At 31.2% G+C, this 18,320-nt stretch overlaps 1 protein-coding gene and 1 long non-coding RNA gene across 2 annotated transcripts in view; one reads left to right on the forward strand and one right to left on the reverse strand.

Moving 5' to 3' along the window:
* The window catches only part of LOC107163623 (uncharacterized), a 28,165-nt gene extending 19,950 nt beyond the window's left edge, over positions 1-8,215 (reverse strand). Inside the window, exon 1 of the mRNA XM_015511123.2 lies at positions 7,642-8,215. Coding sequence (XP_015366609.2) covers positions 7,642-8,036 — 395 coding nt within the window. The 5' untranslated portion in view covers positions 8,037-8,215. The remainder of the gene's footprint in view (positions 1-7,641) is intronic.
* Positions 8,216-11,395: 3,180 nt separating this feature from the next.
* On the forward strand, positions 11,396-17,064 carry LOC149056360 (uncharacterized). The gene is made up of 3 exons (XR_016191404.1): positions 11,396-11,488; positions 13,200-13,314; positions 14,792-17,064. It is a non-coding gene; the product is annotated as an uncharacterized LOC149056360 (long non-coding RNA).
* Positions 17,065-18,320: the final 1,256 nt, after the last annotated feature.

Consider the following 18,320-nt stretch of genomic DNA (forward strand, 5'->3'; position numbering starts at 1 on the left):
ACCAGTATTTTTGACGACAATAAATGTATAGGTATACAAATTATATTAGTTCGTTATTTATTTTTTTACCATGCTATTATTAGTATGGTGATCTAACTATAATATTATATTTCGATTGCAGAATTAGAATATTTTTTAGGACCTTTCGACGTATATTACGATTTCACTACTTTATTAAGTTATACCAAAATAAAAAAAATAGTAATATTACGACAGTCTGATGTCTTTTACCTATAGCTAATGCAATAATATGTGAAAATTCTCGATCACATTTTTAATATTTCCTTAATACGGGGTACCAATGTATTGCTTCAGGATGGCTCTGAATACCACTTATCTGTGCGGTACGAAATCGTGCTACGAGGTACAATATTTTCAAATTACTCGTATAAATGAAAATCGGTATAAAGCCACGCAGACAGCTGCTACAGTAGATTATTAGTACGATCAAACAAATCACCTAAATTATTTATCAATACATTATGTTCCCTTTGGTGGACGTCCGTGTGCACTGTGTACACCACGGGATCATCGATAAAATACGTCTACCTATAAGATGCGCCTATAAGGTTTGTCGTTCTATACATTGTATTTCGTAATATTTATTGTTTTTAATACTTATTATTTTATAATATTTTGTAAATATATTGGGGTAAAGTTTACCCGGTAAACTATACATAAATGTAGGAGAAATATTATAATAAATAGAATCCATAAGTTAGGTAGGTATGCTGATTCCATTAGTATATACCTATAATAGTATAATGTAAAGTTTTATACTCTTGCACTATAACTTTCACATTAGTAAGTACATTTTTAATATATGGATACTTACAATATATTTTACGCTATAAATTCACTATACACCCAAGGGTTTTTAAATTTTCCTGAAATTTCAGAGAAGGTTGCAGCAACTGTGCAGAACAGATCCTCTTCCGCAAATATCCTCTATTTTCCTGCTATTTCCTTACAGACAATAACTCCTCGGCTCTACTCTTCGAATATTTGAGAAATCCTTCTGGAATCTGGATGTAATCTACAACGAAGTCTTGGCCTAACCAAGTGGTATTTAACCCTATATAGTTATCGAGAAACATTTCAACCATCGCTCTTATTTTCACTATAAGTGCCCTACCCATTTTAGACTGTTTTATTTCGTTTACAATGTCTGACCACTCTACTGTTTGGATAGTTCAACGAAAGCTTTAACGAATATGTATTTTCTTCCATTCGAGCACTTTATTCCGATCATAACACAGGCAATTATATTTTATCATTACAGGTAAATTACTCAGGTATATTATTTGTAATCTTTCTTCTTCGGTTTTCCTCGGAAGCCAGCAGAAAATAAATTATCGGCATCATGTGACTATATTGGTTGCATAATAATTATTAAATACAATTACAACTGCAGTTTTTCAGTGTGTTTCTACAGAATAGACTTCATAATATAGCTCAGTATATTATGTATGTATAGGTGCATACTCAATGCGCATTTTAAAACACAATTTGTTTTCCATATTTTGTAATCGCTGTTGAATTTCTGTACTCAAAAACTGTGATAATTTTTCAGCGTTTGTCACGAGACATCCAATGTCATATTTTGGAAGTCCACCCTCTCCCAAAAAGAAAAAAAATATTTAAAGACGTCAAATTTTAAACATATCAATAATCTCAGTATGTATAGGAACTATGCGTCTATGCACAACATTATAAAATACGATTATATCAAACATTTGATTTAGTTCGATTTCATTAATTTATTTTCATTTCAAACTATTAACTAATGTTGAGGACATTATTCTGTAATAGTTATAAGAAGTATTTTATACTAATTTATACAATTATTTCACTATTTTGACACCCCCCCCCCCCTAAAATAAGTTTGTAAATACACCACTGGAGACATCAATCAACTATCGATGATAATAATATTAACAGTATTACACCCAATACGAGTATATTGTAATTTTATCATATGATACCGCGCAGGTAGGTATGAACGATAAACCGCAGCTAATACAACACCGTCGTGTCAATATGAGTTACCACAACTGCACACAGCCATAGCTGGTATATTATATTATGTATACACTATACATAATTGATAATATATATAAAATAATACAATATTACACAAAGCTATACACTCCGTATCTGTCGGTCAAATATCCATAAAGTTTATTACTCCGAATATTGTTATATGCGCGTGTCACGCGTTCGGTTCGAAATCCTAATCTGCCGCCAACGTGAGCAGTAAACACCACGCAATAAGCAAGTATGCGCGTTTTGGATCTGTTTCTAAAATTTATAATTATTTTATTATACTTATTAATAAATGTTATTCTTATTTACAGCCTACACGATAGTGATATTGTATACCTCAACATTACACATATACTATATACACACACATTATTCACCCCGCCGGACCATCATGCGATGTGTCGCGTGGGTGCGGACGTCGTACAATAACACTTAAATCGAGTGCGAATATATAACTATTAAAATATATATGTTATGTGTGTATATAATTCTGATGGGGATTAATAACATTAAAAATTAGCGCGAGAAACGCAATAAAATAGAACAAATACATACACGGCGCGTGACGCCGGCCTTCGTTGTTACATATAATTGTTATTATTACAACGGTACGGAATCAATATATCTAATAATGTATTATAAATATATTATATTATTTCACAAAGCCCCAGATTCAATATGTATTGTACGTATATAAATACCACCGATTGTGTACAATTGGGCGCGTTTATAATAATATATATTATTTTTCTGCTGCTGTTGGCGATATCGTGCGCACCGTTAACTGTATATAGCACACACATAGTGTACACTTCATGCAGTTGTACATCTTTTACGCCCAACAGATTTGGTGATCAGTAAATATTCGGTGGGTAATATAATACAACATTATGATACTGAGAGTGATTCTTTTATCGACGCATTCGAAACACATGCATTATTATTTCAAATATTATTATTGTATTTGAAAAAAATGTTCACACATTTAAGTCGTTACCAAACAAAATTTTCGAATAAAACATAAAACAGTATTTTTACTATTTATGATAGTAATGACAAAATACGAAGCAAAAATAACAGTTTTTTTTAGATATTTAACATTATTAAACAGTAAGAATTTATGCATAAACACTTTGAAATAATCTTTTATTTAGAGGATATATTATATCCAGACACATAAATGAATTTGTACCAAATCAAATTGGGTAAAGACAGACTGATGTTATTTTTTTTTCGGGGTGTTTATAATTTATATATACTTAAATAACTTAATATATATAAGTATTATTATACCTTGTATAAATGGTAATATACTATAATATTATTATAGTATCAAATAGTTTTACGCAACACCTCTTTGGGCTGTATATAAATCGAACGCGGATTTTTTTACATCACAAGCGATGATTTTTCGAACATTTCAGAGTTTTTCTTAATAAATTACTAGGTACCTAAAATAATAATAAATAATACTTTAAGCGCCCGTCAAACAACGACAAGCTGCATTGATGCTTTCAGATTCAGTGACATCACCCTATTATAATATCTATATAATATAACTCTTCTAAGGCTGTAATACTGATTTACTCGTTAATAAAAACAAATAAAGCTTATTGATTTATAATATTATGTAGGTAGATTCAATATGAAATACAAACTATATTATACTTGCACGGCCTTAATAATATAACTATATCGTTGTTATATTATACCTCACACGCGTGGCGGCGACAAAAAGGCTTTTTAAACGCATCGCCTGATCGACGGCAATATTACACAAGTGTGTGTGTGGAGGGGGGGGGAGGAGGCACAAAGCACTAATGGACGAGCGATATGGTTTTTATTATATTATTATTTTTGTTTTAATACACCGACAAATTGCGTTCGTTCCGAGCAATTAGACTGCTCCCTTCGTGACCCGACCGAAGCTCATCTGCCCTTAATTATACAACACCCCTGCCACCAGCTTTTGCATGTATGTATATACTTTATTACCTATTATACTTTATACAACATTGCTTTTTTTTTTACACAGGTACGCGTGTGCACGACACTCTATATTATTATACATAGCTGATCCCGGTATAAGTATATGAGATGGGTGATATGACTATGTTGTTGCTTTTGTTTTTGTTGTTGTTGTGTTTTTCGTTAATACGAATGGACGAACCCCATCCGGAGCAGGTGAAAACGAACCTATGTATATTTTTCACTAATTTATTTAGAATAGCGCACGTGAACACAAAAAATAGAGTAATTGGTTATTATATACACATTCCCTATGTAATATATATATATATATATATATTGTATGTGATATAATAATGTAAAATAATCTATATAACATTTTTATTATAAAATAGAGAAATGATAAGAATATGTTAATACTTACAGTGAATCGTTTCACCTTCTTTGTATACTAGTGTAAAATATACCTACTAAATAATCAATGCATACAAATTGTAAAAGTAAATTAATGTTTTATTTGAATACCTAGGCGAAGTAGGATGAGTGATAAAAAATAAAATTTATTGTTTGAGTGTTGGAAAAATATCAAAAGGAATAATATATATTCACATAAATCAAAATAATTCAAACAAATAATCTAATCATTAGAAACAGTAGTAATGTATAGTTAATCAATTTATTAATCAATATTCAGATTTGTCAGTACACGATATCATATGATACCTAATAAATTGTTTGGTAACTCGTTAGAAGTGATGAAAAAAATAATTGAATGTAGGTATATGTTATTTAAGTATAGCAGGTACTTTAATAATTTTTTGTTACAATAATTGTAATTAATTAACTTTAAAGCGTAGATCAAAGTTAAAACTCGTAAAAAGAATGTTAAAATAATAACTTGATTGAAGGTTAAAAATTATAGCGTGACTATGATGTTTTTTATAACTCACCTTTGCTCGTGAATATTTTTTTTCCAAAATCTTAAAATTATTATTGTAGGTGCTCCTATATTAAACATAATAATGTGTTTATTTGCGTTTATACAATAAATGGGTCAAAAAAGAATTTGTGATTCAAGACGTATTCAAGTTACTGTCAAATACTTTATTATAATATTTCGGGATTTGTTTCGCAGGACATATTATTAACATATATCCTATACAGTTATTTCTATACGTAAATTGTATTCAACTAGGATTTTGCACGTTAAAATAAAATATAATAACAACGATTGTATCATAGTACGTTTATTTGTATAATATCATTCATATAGTATACCTAACATTAAAACGATTAATAGCTTTAAGATAATCAGCTGAGATTGCAAATCTTACAACCACCTACGTTAATAATTAAAAATAAATACTATTTCGGACATTAACGATAAAATATTGTAATATAGGTAGCCCTTCTAGTCATCTGCAAACTTCAAAACGAACTGCAGCAACCCGTTCGAATTTAACGTAAGTATACCGATATCTACTGCTGCTTTGCATAGAATATTGCATTAATACTCGTATATTATAATATCAAAGCAATAACGGCACGTATCTACTTACATAATATTATCGTTAATGGTTTCGGTACATATTATTATACGGTTGGGTATTTGGCGCGTTAATCACGACAATCTTCGCACGTTGCGGACGATCGGTAGAAAAAGAAAGGAAAAGAAAATGCTCAGTGCCAGGCACGTGGTTGTGCACGTCTAATCGTCGGCCACAGCTGACTGTTTCTCTCACGCCCTCCTTCAGCCTTTCCGTCGTCAGTTAGCTGCATTTATGTTACATTATATTATGAACATATATATATTTATAATATATTAAGACCTGCGTGTATAATATAGTAATAATACATTCATGGAGCTTGATGTATTTTGTATTTTTTTTTTTTTTTTTGGTTTTCAGCTCGTTTCGTGTGCTTTCGGTATAAAGTGTGTGCCACGGTTAAGTAGGTATATTATATGGTTGGTGCTGAGGAGGGTATATTATAACAAATAACAATAACAACAAACGCAAACTTCGAGGGGCCCAACCACTCGGCGCAATAAACATTATAACGAACGCGAGCTTCAGTATTTTTGTGTGTGTCTACAGGCGGCGTATAACGACTTTAGAGGACGCCGCACCCGCTGTGTTGTCTCCGTCGTACAAGTGCGTAGCATAGCAAATTTTACACTCAGCCGATCACGTTTATCTTCGTTAATTTAAAATTTATAGTGAATTAGTAAATTTATATTATAAAAATTATAAGTAAGGTTATTACCGAGGGCATCTCATGGGTTTTTTTATTATATTTTAATTTTAAAGCGAGTTATGAGTATTTTAAAATTGTAAATTGTTTTTATATCTAAAAATACTCATAACTCGCTTTAAAATTAAAATATAATAAAAAGCCCATGAGATTCCCTCGGTAATATTCTAGCCTTTAATTTTTATAGTAGGTCAATTTACTCTAAATTTTAAATTGACGGAGATAAACGTGATCTGCTGAGCGTAAAATTTGCTATGCTACGCACTTGTACGACGGAGACAACACATGCGGGTGCGAGTTTTCGGTTTCCAGTCTCTCATCATAATATTATCCAAAGTTTTGAACTCCTACATCCATACATTCACACGACCGTTACACAGCCAATATATTATATTATTATGAATACTCGCATGTGACGGCGTATAACAATATGAATATATTATGTAATATTTATATTAGGTATGTCCCTACCAAATTATACATCATATTATATAATATTAACTCTCAAAGACCTAGCACGAAATATTTCAAACAACTACAAATTCGTCGAGAACTTCTTATTTCGATTATATATTAAACTAGAATAGAATACATTATGTCGCACATTAAATCCTGACTGTAAATAGGGAAGTCGTACACTCGTTCCTGCGGTTATACCGGTATAGGCAGACACTCAGTATAAGGGGTACGCCACAGTGACACACGCGCCGATGTTTCGATTCACGCATAACGTTAAGAGTGCACTTTAAGCGAACGCCATGAACAAAGTCGTTCGCTCAATAAATAGCTACAACACGTTACGGTATACGTGGTAACGACTCGTCGCGTTTAAGTTGGCATTTGGTTGGAGTGGGGTGGACCACGGTCGCGTATCGCATTGAGACGAAAATAATTTATAATAATAATAACATAATATAAACGTATAATTTATATTTAATTCCATAATTATTTAACCATAAGATGACTTTATGAATTGTGCGGTCGAATAATATAATATTTGTACCAATCACATCGATATAATGTATAATACTATCCACGTAATATATACTACCATATATTATAGTATTGGGGATGTGGGAATGGATACTTTTTTATGAGACTTGGTATCTTTACATGGGGGTGAATGGTGTGAAGCAATCGTATTGCAAGAACGAGTTGGATGAGAAGACCAGATACATGGGTACTTTGTGTCTAAATCCGTGGTAAGCCGGTAATTAAATTATCCCGCGACCCAGTCTATTGTATAAGATCAAAAAACTATGAATTATACGTATAGACAAAGTAATACCATTGTGTAACTGCATCTCATACGATATACAATAATAATATGAACTACGCGAGTTTATGTTTTTGGACGTAACACTAACTGCTTACCTGTCATATCTCAAGTCATCGTCGTACGGGTAATCCGGTGGAAGTATTTGCCAGCAGCTGGTCTCGTAAGCTCCGACCGTTTGAGCTCCACCACCGCCGACTACAGACTCCTGAGGTCCGAAAGGGACCAAAGCGCCGCCCGAATCGGTGGGTTCGATGTGGTGATGGTGTTGTTGTTGTAGTATTATGTGCTCTTCGTGATGGTGTTGGTCTTGCTGCTGCAGGTGATGGTGATGCTGGTGTTGATGGTTATGTTGCTGCTGCTGTTGCTGTTGATCGTTCATGACCGGCATAAACGTGGTTCCATGATGGTCTTGGTGGTTGTGATGGTGTTGCTGTAAGACCATCTGGTCGGCCCCGGTTAAAACGTCGTGTTCGTGGTGCGCGTGGTACATATCGACGCGCTGAGATCCGTAGCTGGCAATCGAATGTGGTTGTTTTGTTCACGATTATCGACCGATCGATGGTGATTGTTTCTTTTTCAGATGTTTCTCGATCTATATTCAATCGATTTTATTCGAACACACTGCCAGCGTTTGTCGCTGTGCGGCCTAACGACGCACTGAACGACCGATTCGAAACTCCGAGCCGACGACGGCGACGAAGGCGATATAGATAAGACGACCTCTTATCCACCGCACCGGATCCTTATGGATATCTATGTCTTGGATGTGTGTGTATGTGTAATTGTGTATGTGTGTGTGTTGTGTACATAGTGAGTATTTGTACGTATTTACACACATACAAGTGTAATAGTGTGTACACACAAGTGTGTGCGTTTGTGTGTGTGTGTGAAGACTCCACGATTTTTTATTTTTTTATCATCATCGAACGTCGCCAAAGGTTTTAGACATTTATTCTTTACACCGCAAGACGACGTCACACGTGTGTATAAATTTCGGTTTATAGTTTATACTAATCACTAATCAGCTGAGTACTATTTTCTTTTCGTATTTTTTTTCGATACATAGCTGCAACTATATTATATGCGCGCAGGTGCCTATTATATGATGCGCATCGCTTGAATTGGAAAAAAATGATAAAGGTTACGCATAAATATTTTTCAAAAAGAAAAAGGATTCCATTTATAAATTCAAACACTGGTTATACGATGTGTCTGTGGAACTCGTCAAAACGACATAATAACGCCTGTCAACAATACGATGTTAACAACGCAACAATAACATACCTATAACTACTTAAACAGTTATAATCTATATAGTTCCGTAACTATATATTATTGGTACCATTGGTGGGAGCTAAGCAAACGTATTTAATGCAGCACAAAAAAAATATATAATTATCAAATCACAGTTGGACCAGCTGGGTACAATTATGGTATAGGTAATATTATTATTTGTTTATTTAAGAGGACGTTATACCTGCATGTATATGCTTGCATCTCCGTCATACATGTGAGTTACATAGTAAATTTTACGTTCAGCAGATCACGTTTAGCTTCATGAGTTTAAAATTTAAAGTGAATTGACTTCGTATAAAAATTAAAGGTAACATTATTATCAAAGGCTTCTCATAGGATTTTTTATTATATTTTAATTTTAAAGCGAGTTATGAGTATTTTAAGATATACAAACAATTTACAATTTTAAAATATTCATAACTCGCTTTAAACTATTTAAGATATTTAACATTAATCCGGTTTGACTTATTGGCCATAAAACTGCAGGAAATTTATGTGTAAACTCTATAGCGTCTATATGAATATTATTGGCGGGAGATTGTAAATCTCACCGATCATACCTTTTTTGTGTGTAAGTTTTATTCCACTGGCATTTTATATTGGTAATTTTTTTTTTCTTTAAATAAATAAACTTCGGCATATATGACCATTGGCATACAAGGAGTTTAAGGTTAACAATTTTTAAGGATACAATATTTACATATTATATAAACAAGAACAGATTATAAATTATTTCGTATAGCCATATATATAGGTAATTGTATTGTGTATTATAATATGTAATAATTGTGCATAGCAATTTGGATTTTACTTTTATTTATGATTTCAGTAGAATTAACATTAATCTAGTACCGATGGAATAAGTGAAATAAGGTAGTGGCTAGGGAGGCTTATCCCCCCCCCCCCCAAAAAAAAAAAATATATATAAATATATATATTTGTCCACATAATAGGTAGGTACAAATGTAAATTAAAAAGTAAGTCATGACTTACGAATTATTTTTATTAGCGGGTCTGTGTAACTTTTAAAATTCTAGCTTCCCCCCCCCCCCAAAAAAAAAAAAAACTACGCTAGTTGCGCCTATGACCGATAGATTATGGCATTAATCATTTTGACGGAAACCGGTAGTTACCGAGGATTTTAAATATTTTATATTTATGATGATAAAAAAATGAACCCAGTGAATTCACATGCAGCTACAAATGTGAACTTAACAACGAATACGACTATAGATACCTGAAAATTGGTGTAACTCGCACGCGCCCATACTCGACTACCCATGTGCCCTCAGTAATCATGAGACTATATAATTGTTGAAATGTGTATATTTCTTGAATTTATATTTGTGTAATTTTGTAACAAATTTAGAGCTAATCTCTTTTTTTTTGCCCTGTATAATCAGGCCATTAAAGCGTATCACTATATCGTAACGGCCAATCTTCGTTATGATCATCTATATACGTTAATTCTATAACTATACGTTCACATATCATTACAAGCAAACAAATTCGCCAATCGCAAAAGAGCTGTCAAAGTGTTTGTTATTTTTGATAGATGGTTGTAATGACGTTCGCGAAAAGATAAACTCATATTTATTATTACTATCTTTTTATTTATAAAGTATTATGTAGTGTATTAAGTTTGATTTAGACCTTAGTATTAAACTGTAAGAAAATACTGTAACAATAACGATAATATTATATGTTGTATGAAGTGTGTTATAAAGTGTACACACAATATAGTTAATGTATAGTAATTTACATACCTATCATACTATTACAGTGTTGTATTTGAACTATTAAAATCGCGTGACCTTGTGCTACTATAGCGAATATCGTGCAATATTCATAGGTAAATACTCTGCATGCCTCATGCATCAGACATTCAGGCCATACAGAATGAGTACAAAGGGAATCTTATAATATTTTAAGACGTTTTCTTTTCAGCTGTTATTATAGTTTATAAATCAATATGATATTTTAATCACCAGTAACCAGCGCCTATACATAAAAATTGACTGAAAACAAAAGTTAATAATAAAAATACCTAGCTACATATAGACGTATATTTAATGATAAATTTGACAAACCACGTATTATTATTATAACTAAGAATTCAACTAATAAGATCATTAGCCTAGTACTGTGTGGGGGGACGGTGGATTGGAACACGTTTTGTATGTGTGACAAGGATTTGTTGCTAAAAAAATTAAAACTCGGATGGTCATCTATCCGACAGCTAGCAACACCGACCGGACCGGTACCCTCTGAGCATTCCCTCAGTAGAGCGTACGAAACGCCACACCTTATTATTATCATATTATAAGACATATTGTCACATAATATATATTCACGGAACACTGCAGTAACACGGCATTGTAAATATATAGTGTATACGTCATACGACCATGATATAGCTATATAGGTAAACAATAACATAATAACATATATATCATATTATTATGAATACTGTTAATAATTGAAATTTAAGAAAAAATTAGTTTATTGAATGTTTGATTTTCGATTTCAGGTCAAACAATCGCGGTTGTGTCAATAACACGTATTGAACTATATTGTGAAAATAAAAATAAAAAAACACTCAGTAATTGTGGCAGGATATTACCGTCAAAACGAGTAGCTCAAAATGTAAGTGGATGGGCGGCGAGGTACTCCTAGGAGTACCTATATACCTAATAGTTATAATGATAATAATAATATAATATCACTGTAATGCTAAGGTAGTATAATAATAATAATAGTAATGATATTGTTAAGTGCGCGGTAGTTGATATATTATACTATATTATTATTATGCGTACCTACTATATAATAACGCCGCCATCACTGCAGTCGATGCCACTGGTCCGACACACATGGACCGCGTAACATGTCTCTATACATTTTCATATTAAGGAGAGGGCTAGAGGAGTGCTATAATAATAATATTATACTTATAACTTACGTTTTTATATATAATGATGTAATATAATGTACTTCCTAATAATATTTATCTATATTAACAACGGGAACGTGCGTATTATTAGACCATAAAATGTCTTGTTTTATTGCGATGCGTGATGCTACTAATAGTTATATATTAGGTATTATGACATGTGTGCGTATATAAATGTATACATATTACATCTACATATACATTATATATTATTATATATATATATGCGGTCTATGCGTTCAAAATAATTAAGATGAGAATAATTCGAATAAAGTAATAATTTTAAAAGACCGAACATTACACACCCCTAGCTGCGTCTAAATATTGTATGTGTGTAGTGTGTTATATATATTAATAATATTATACACAGTATAATATACACAATACACATCGCATATTAATGTTTTGTACTTTTATTTTCAAAAACATTGTTTATATTTTATAAACGGAATTAAAATTTGATTGTCGCATCGCGTCATATTATTTTAATATTTTTCTTTCGCAAATCAGGTACATTATTTAACGTTGTTGTAAAACCGTATTGTAAGTTATAACAGTACCTATTATCGATAATATAATATACACAATACACTTATTAATCGCGGTGTGTGTTGGCGACTGTATTTTTGCTTTATTTACATATGCAAAGAAATAAAAAGATTAATATGGCAACATAATATGTTAACTTTCTAAACGCACCTAAGTAGTAGATATGTAGTTGAATCCGATCCACTATCATTTGATACCATCCCTTTCTTATTTCTAGTGTTCATAAATATTATAATATTAGAGTAGGTTTTAAGCAAAGTCAATGTAAATTCTTGATTCACTGATGATCTAAAAAGATAATATATAATAGTATTTTTACTAACCATATTAATGGTTAATATGCGGATATTGTTATTGTATTATACTTTATACGATATGCGCATAATTATTATTAATTGTTACTTACCATAGTTATTTCTAAATGTTTAAACCACCATGGTATCATCATGAGCATGATATTTATTATTTCATTTGTGTATACTTGTTTTAAGTGTATGGATATTGGATATAGACATATAATAATAATGTGCTTAATATCTAATAAGTAATAACCATAATAATAAGTTATATTTTGTTTTTTTCTAAACATACAAACTTTATTATTGTTGTAAAATAATAGGTTTATTGTAGGTACATAACTATATGGTTTTTATGTGCCTTTAGTTGGTTTAGTTAATTTATTTAGTTGAGTAGGTAGTTATATTTTATACCCCCCCCCCCCCTATCAACTAAAACTAAGGAAAATAATATCAAAAAATCGACAGGTGAATTTATTTTAAACCATAGATAAAAATATAACATAATTTATATCAGTTTTCCGATATTATTTATTAATAATGGTCGATTGTATCATAGGTACATATCATCAAGTACATCAACTGTTGTGCAAACTGCAAATAACCCTGCAATGTTTTTAGGTTTTTACGTTTTTACGTAATACATTATTAATATTATGTCATCGGTTATACAGGTGAGTATAATACACAATATAATATTAGTATAATATAATACCTATGTACGGTGTGTACATTGTTGTATCGTACACTGTAGGTCTATAATGTATACTTCCGATGTATCGTCTAAACTAATATTTGACATCAGCTGACTCCTAGAATATAATGGGAAAATAACCAGTATAATAGTTATATAAACATATTATATATATATAGTTATAGCAATGCACATTTACCTTTAAATAGGTACATAGTACACACATATAGGTACGTTCACATACAGATACATAATCATATTAATATATTATAGATATTATTAAATCATGATTTACTACTCTATTTTTCGATTATCACGTAATGTTCGCTGAGTAAAAAGCGTATTCATACAAGCTTTCATGACGTAGGCACAGCTAGGATATTACTAAGGTGGAAGGGAGGTTGTAGGCATCGTCGCAAGCCACGCGACTATTAGACATTTGAACAAGGGACATATTTGGACATACATTTTTAAACAATTTCTTAGAGTGTTAATTATGACTTAGGGATATTAAGGACACAAAGAACCCTCCCCCCTAGTTGCTCCAATGGTTGTAGGGATTATTAAGGATGATCGTATGTTACAACAACGGTTTACTGATGTATATATATTTTAAAATTTTATAATATTTTCAATTAATGATTTTAATTTTTTTTTTTTTTTGTGAGGTTGGTTGGGTTGGTTGGGTAATTTTTTCTAGATAGGTACTTTATCTACCTATTAACAAAACACTATCAAACAGATATTCTTATTTCAATTTGATTTTTTTTTTATATTTTATAAAAATGAATACATATAATAATAATATGCATTATAAGCAGTACATTTTATTAAATAGTTTTGATTGACTAATAATTTATTCCGTAAATGAAATGTGTCGGATGCACCGTATGATACATAGATGTTTTTTTTTTTAAATTTCAATTTCAGTCACGTGAATATAAAGAACATTTTTTTTTAAAACAATTACAACCACACATGGTCGGACGCTAAACGAATTTTGGGTGACGGAAATTATAGCAATATTGAAAGAAAGGCCAAAGGGTAATTGCATCTGTGGACGTCAAACAGTCGTAGTTTATGGAAACGATGAATAACAATTGGTAGCGAACATCTTAGAAGCATTATTGTGTCAAACTGTTAAATGAAAGGTAGTAAAATGATAGTTGTTCATAATGCAACGTTGAGCACAAACGCGTGGACGACATGGACGACCCAACAGAAACTCATATAATTAGGCATACGACATTATCTTTCATCAAAAACACAATTTTTTCGTTATTTTAATAAACTAAAAATCCGATTCAATGATACGGAACACTAATACAACCGAGATCGAAATCTTAGAAAGTAATAAAGCGGTATACTTATTACTTACCTCGTACCAGTCCGTACCTATATGTATACACCAATTATTCGTATTCGTAATAATTCTTACTGGACGTTATTTTGTGCAGGAGAAGTAAATGTTCAAGAATGTTTCACCTACGTCGAAGCTTACGTGGCAATAACTGGCAAAGCTCCGGAACGGATACTAGACAAAGTAGTCGCGGCCTCGCGGGCGTTTCAATAAATCTTTGTTCGCCGCGATGCCGTCAACGTCTTTTAACCGGTAACCGTTGTTCAACCGGTAAGCAGCTGCAGGTTCCTGAAACCATTGATTAAGCATACTTAATCAATGCTGAAACGGTATACCCTCGGTTAAACTGGTAAGCTTGGTTACAGCGGTACCCCTGATTCCGGCACCATCAGTCACTAGAACGACGTCATTATTCAACCATTGACGATTGACGCCACCGACGACGACGCGCGTACACCGGTGTATATTCAGTGGCGTAACTATATAGCAGCAAATGTTTGTGGTAGCGAACACTTTTATATGTTTCACCTTCTCCAATAAGCATGATGGGTGAGTACCACTTATACGCATAACTTCCTCCTAAATTATTTTAAAATAATCATTATACTTACAGTTTTATAACACGAAAATTCACAAATAACGTATTTTCTTCCTGATAACAATTTAAAGATAAATAAATATTAAACACACACTGACGCGGAATTTTTTTTTATTGAATTATATAAATAATTTTGGAGGGTAGCAAAATGGTACTCTTGCGACCCCATAAAAATGTGTGGGGTCACGACCGTTACCCCATAGTTACGCCACTGGGTGTATTGTAGTTTGCTGCAGATGGATGGTGGCAGTATTGTGCTAAACATTTCCCACCCGTTCCCGGTTTTTTTGAACGGAAAAAAAAAATAAATAAGTTTGCAGATGGATGCGTATCGGTCGCAAAATACTAGTGTTTTAGGTGGATATCCAACTTGTGGGTATGATTCTTCTTCAGTGAACGCGAAGAAAATGTGTGGGGTACCGAATTCCAATAACGACAGATATTCTGAAATCAATCGTCGTCAGGCCACCCAGAATGAGAGATGAAAATATTGGGCGCCGCATTAAAAGTTGTAATGTATTTGTACATTGCTGTGTTTATAGATACGTAGATAAAACCATATCTAGTAAATTGTTAATTATAATTTATATAGTAATTATTACTCTATGTTATAATTAGGGGCGAGACCGTTTTCGACCAAAAACGTACCCTTCCCTTTTCGGCCGATTCACTTTTCGACCAAATTTAAAAAAAACGCCAATTCCCTTTTCGACTAAAATCGTACCCTTCCCTTTTCGGCCGATTCACTTTTCGACCAAATTTAAAAAACATCGATTCCCTTTTCGACCAAAACAAAAAGTTTTGTAATATGATATGTAAAATAAATAAAATAATATACAATATAATAATATACTTTAGAGTTTAGTTTATACTTACAGAAAATTATTAAAAGTATAAGTTGTATAAGATGTGTAAAATATATAAATAAATATTTATAATATTATAATAATATACTTATATATTATTAACATTAGTTTTGTACTAATATGTCACACTGTACATAATATTTTATAAAAAGAATAACATAATAATATACAATTTTTGTCAATAATTATTACGTATAATAGTAATGTGTATAATATAATATTAAGAAATAAACTTTTTGTATTGTATAATTTTGTTGTTGTATTTTTTATAAAATATTATACGCATTATGACATATTAACATAACATAGAAATAATGCTAATATATAGGTATTCTATTTTACAAAAATTATATACCAATTATTTTCTTTATTTTACATATCATATTACAAAACTTTTTGTTTTGGTCGAAAAGGGAATCGATGTTTTTTAAATTTGGTCGAAAAGTGAATCGGCTGAAAAGGGAAGGGTACGATTTTAGTCGAAAAGGGAATTGGCGTTTTTTTTAAATTTGGTCGAAAAGTGAATCGGCCGAAAAGGGAAGGGTACAATTTTGGTCGAAAAGGGAATAGACTTTTTTTAAATTTGGTCGAAAAGTGAATCGGCCGAAAAGGGAAGGGTACGTTTTTGGTCGAAAACGGCTATGCCCATAATTAGATAGGTGCTTGATAATTATATGATGACGACGTAAAAATCGTTACAATACAAATCAATTTAACAATTAATTGCAATTATATTTGTATATTCATAATAAAATAATAACGCTTGCCATAGACCAACCAATGTTACATAGAGCATATATAAATGGCATAGAGCAAACAATTTTTTCGCCACCACACAAAAATACACAGACTTCTATACTTAGAAGTCTGTGCAGAAATAAAGTAGCTTTATCTATTTACAGCTAATAGTGATACCAATTTTTTTTTTAAATTATTTATATTAACTATTAATTAATATAGGTACCTACTATATAGTTGTACGGTACAACTTGTACCTAGTGTTTAATGACTATCTAATTATAAAAAAAGCTATCAGTGTTCTAGCGAAAAACGATTACGCTCTCTCCTAGCTCAGAGTACGGTGTATGTATCTATAAATGATCTAAATGTATTACGCCAACTGATTACTTAAAAAAAATATATATTAATGTGAGAACTACGACATCCAAACGCCAGATTGAAATTTTAATAATAACTTTTTATAGGACATCGGAAAAACTTGAATTGTCACCAGTTATAGACTTAGTACGTATCGCGGGATATCAAAAAATATTTTTGAGAGCTCAAAAGTGAAGTCATGGATAAAGAAAAAAATATATACAAAAGCATACTAGGTTATATTAATGCATAGAAAATCAACCAAATTGTTACGCAAAAATGCAAAATATTGTTCAAAATTTGTTAAACGTAATAAAAATAATTTTTGTACTATAGCTTCAGTGTGATTATTTTAAATAGTTAAATATTGACAAATTGTTATCTGTAGGTATCATACAGCCCAATATTGAAACACATACAGTAGTTATAACTTAGGAACTTGTATATAATTCTATAATTCCCTATACCATACTGTATTAAATATTTTAATTTTCATAAGATTCGAAGATATCCCTGATAAATACAGTTGATAGTTACTACAGCTGTAACTAGCATCCAATGACAACTCAATACGATATTTGTTACCTCTATACAATGAAAAATTTGTATAAAAATATAATCATTCAAATCAAACTCATCAAAGTTTTAAATCAACAGTTCTTAATCATAAAATTTAGATATTGCAATTGCCATTTAAGAGTATAAGGTTCTATTTAAAACAAAGTTTATATTTATTATCTCATAATATAATATAATACTAAAACACTAGCCAACAAATAAGTAAACATCAAATTAGGAAAATAAAATACAATCAATGACTTAAAATTATGTATGGAACAAAAATCAAAAAATCAAATAAAATATTCTAACTATCAAATAAAAGGAAAAACACATACATAAAAGTTATAGTTTCAACCACAGAATATATATATATATATATATATGTAATAATAATAATTATAGAATTTAATATTTATAACTAAAACAATATTTTTATATTGACAAATAAAAATGTCCACTGGAAAATTGTTAATATTCTAGCCATTCTAGGCCATAGAACAACG

This window comes from Diuraphis noxia, unplaced genomic scaffold (assembly GCF_037042655.1).
Source record: "Diuraphis noxia isolate RWA-SAM2 unplaced genomic scaffold, SU_Dnox_SAM2 contig0004, whole genome shotgun sequence".
In the NCBI taxonomy this organism is placed as follows: Eukaryota; Metazoa; Arthropoda; class Insecta; order Hemiptera; family Aphididae; genus Diuraphis; species Diuraphis noxia.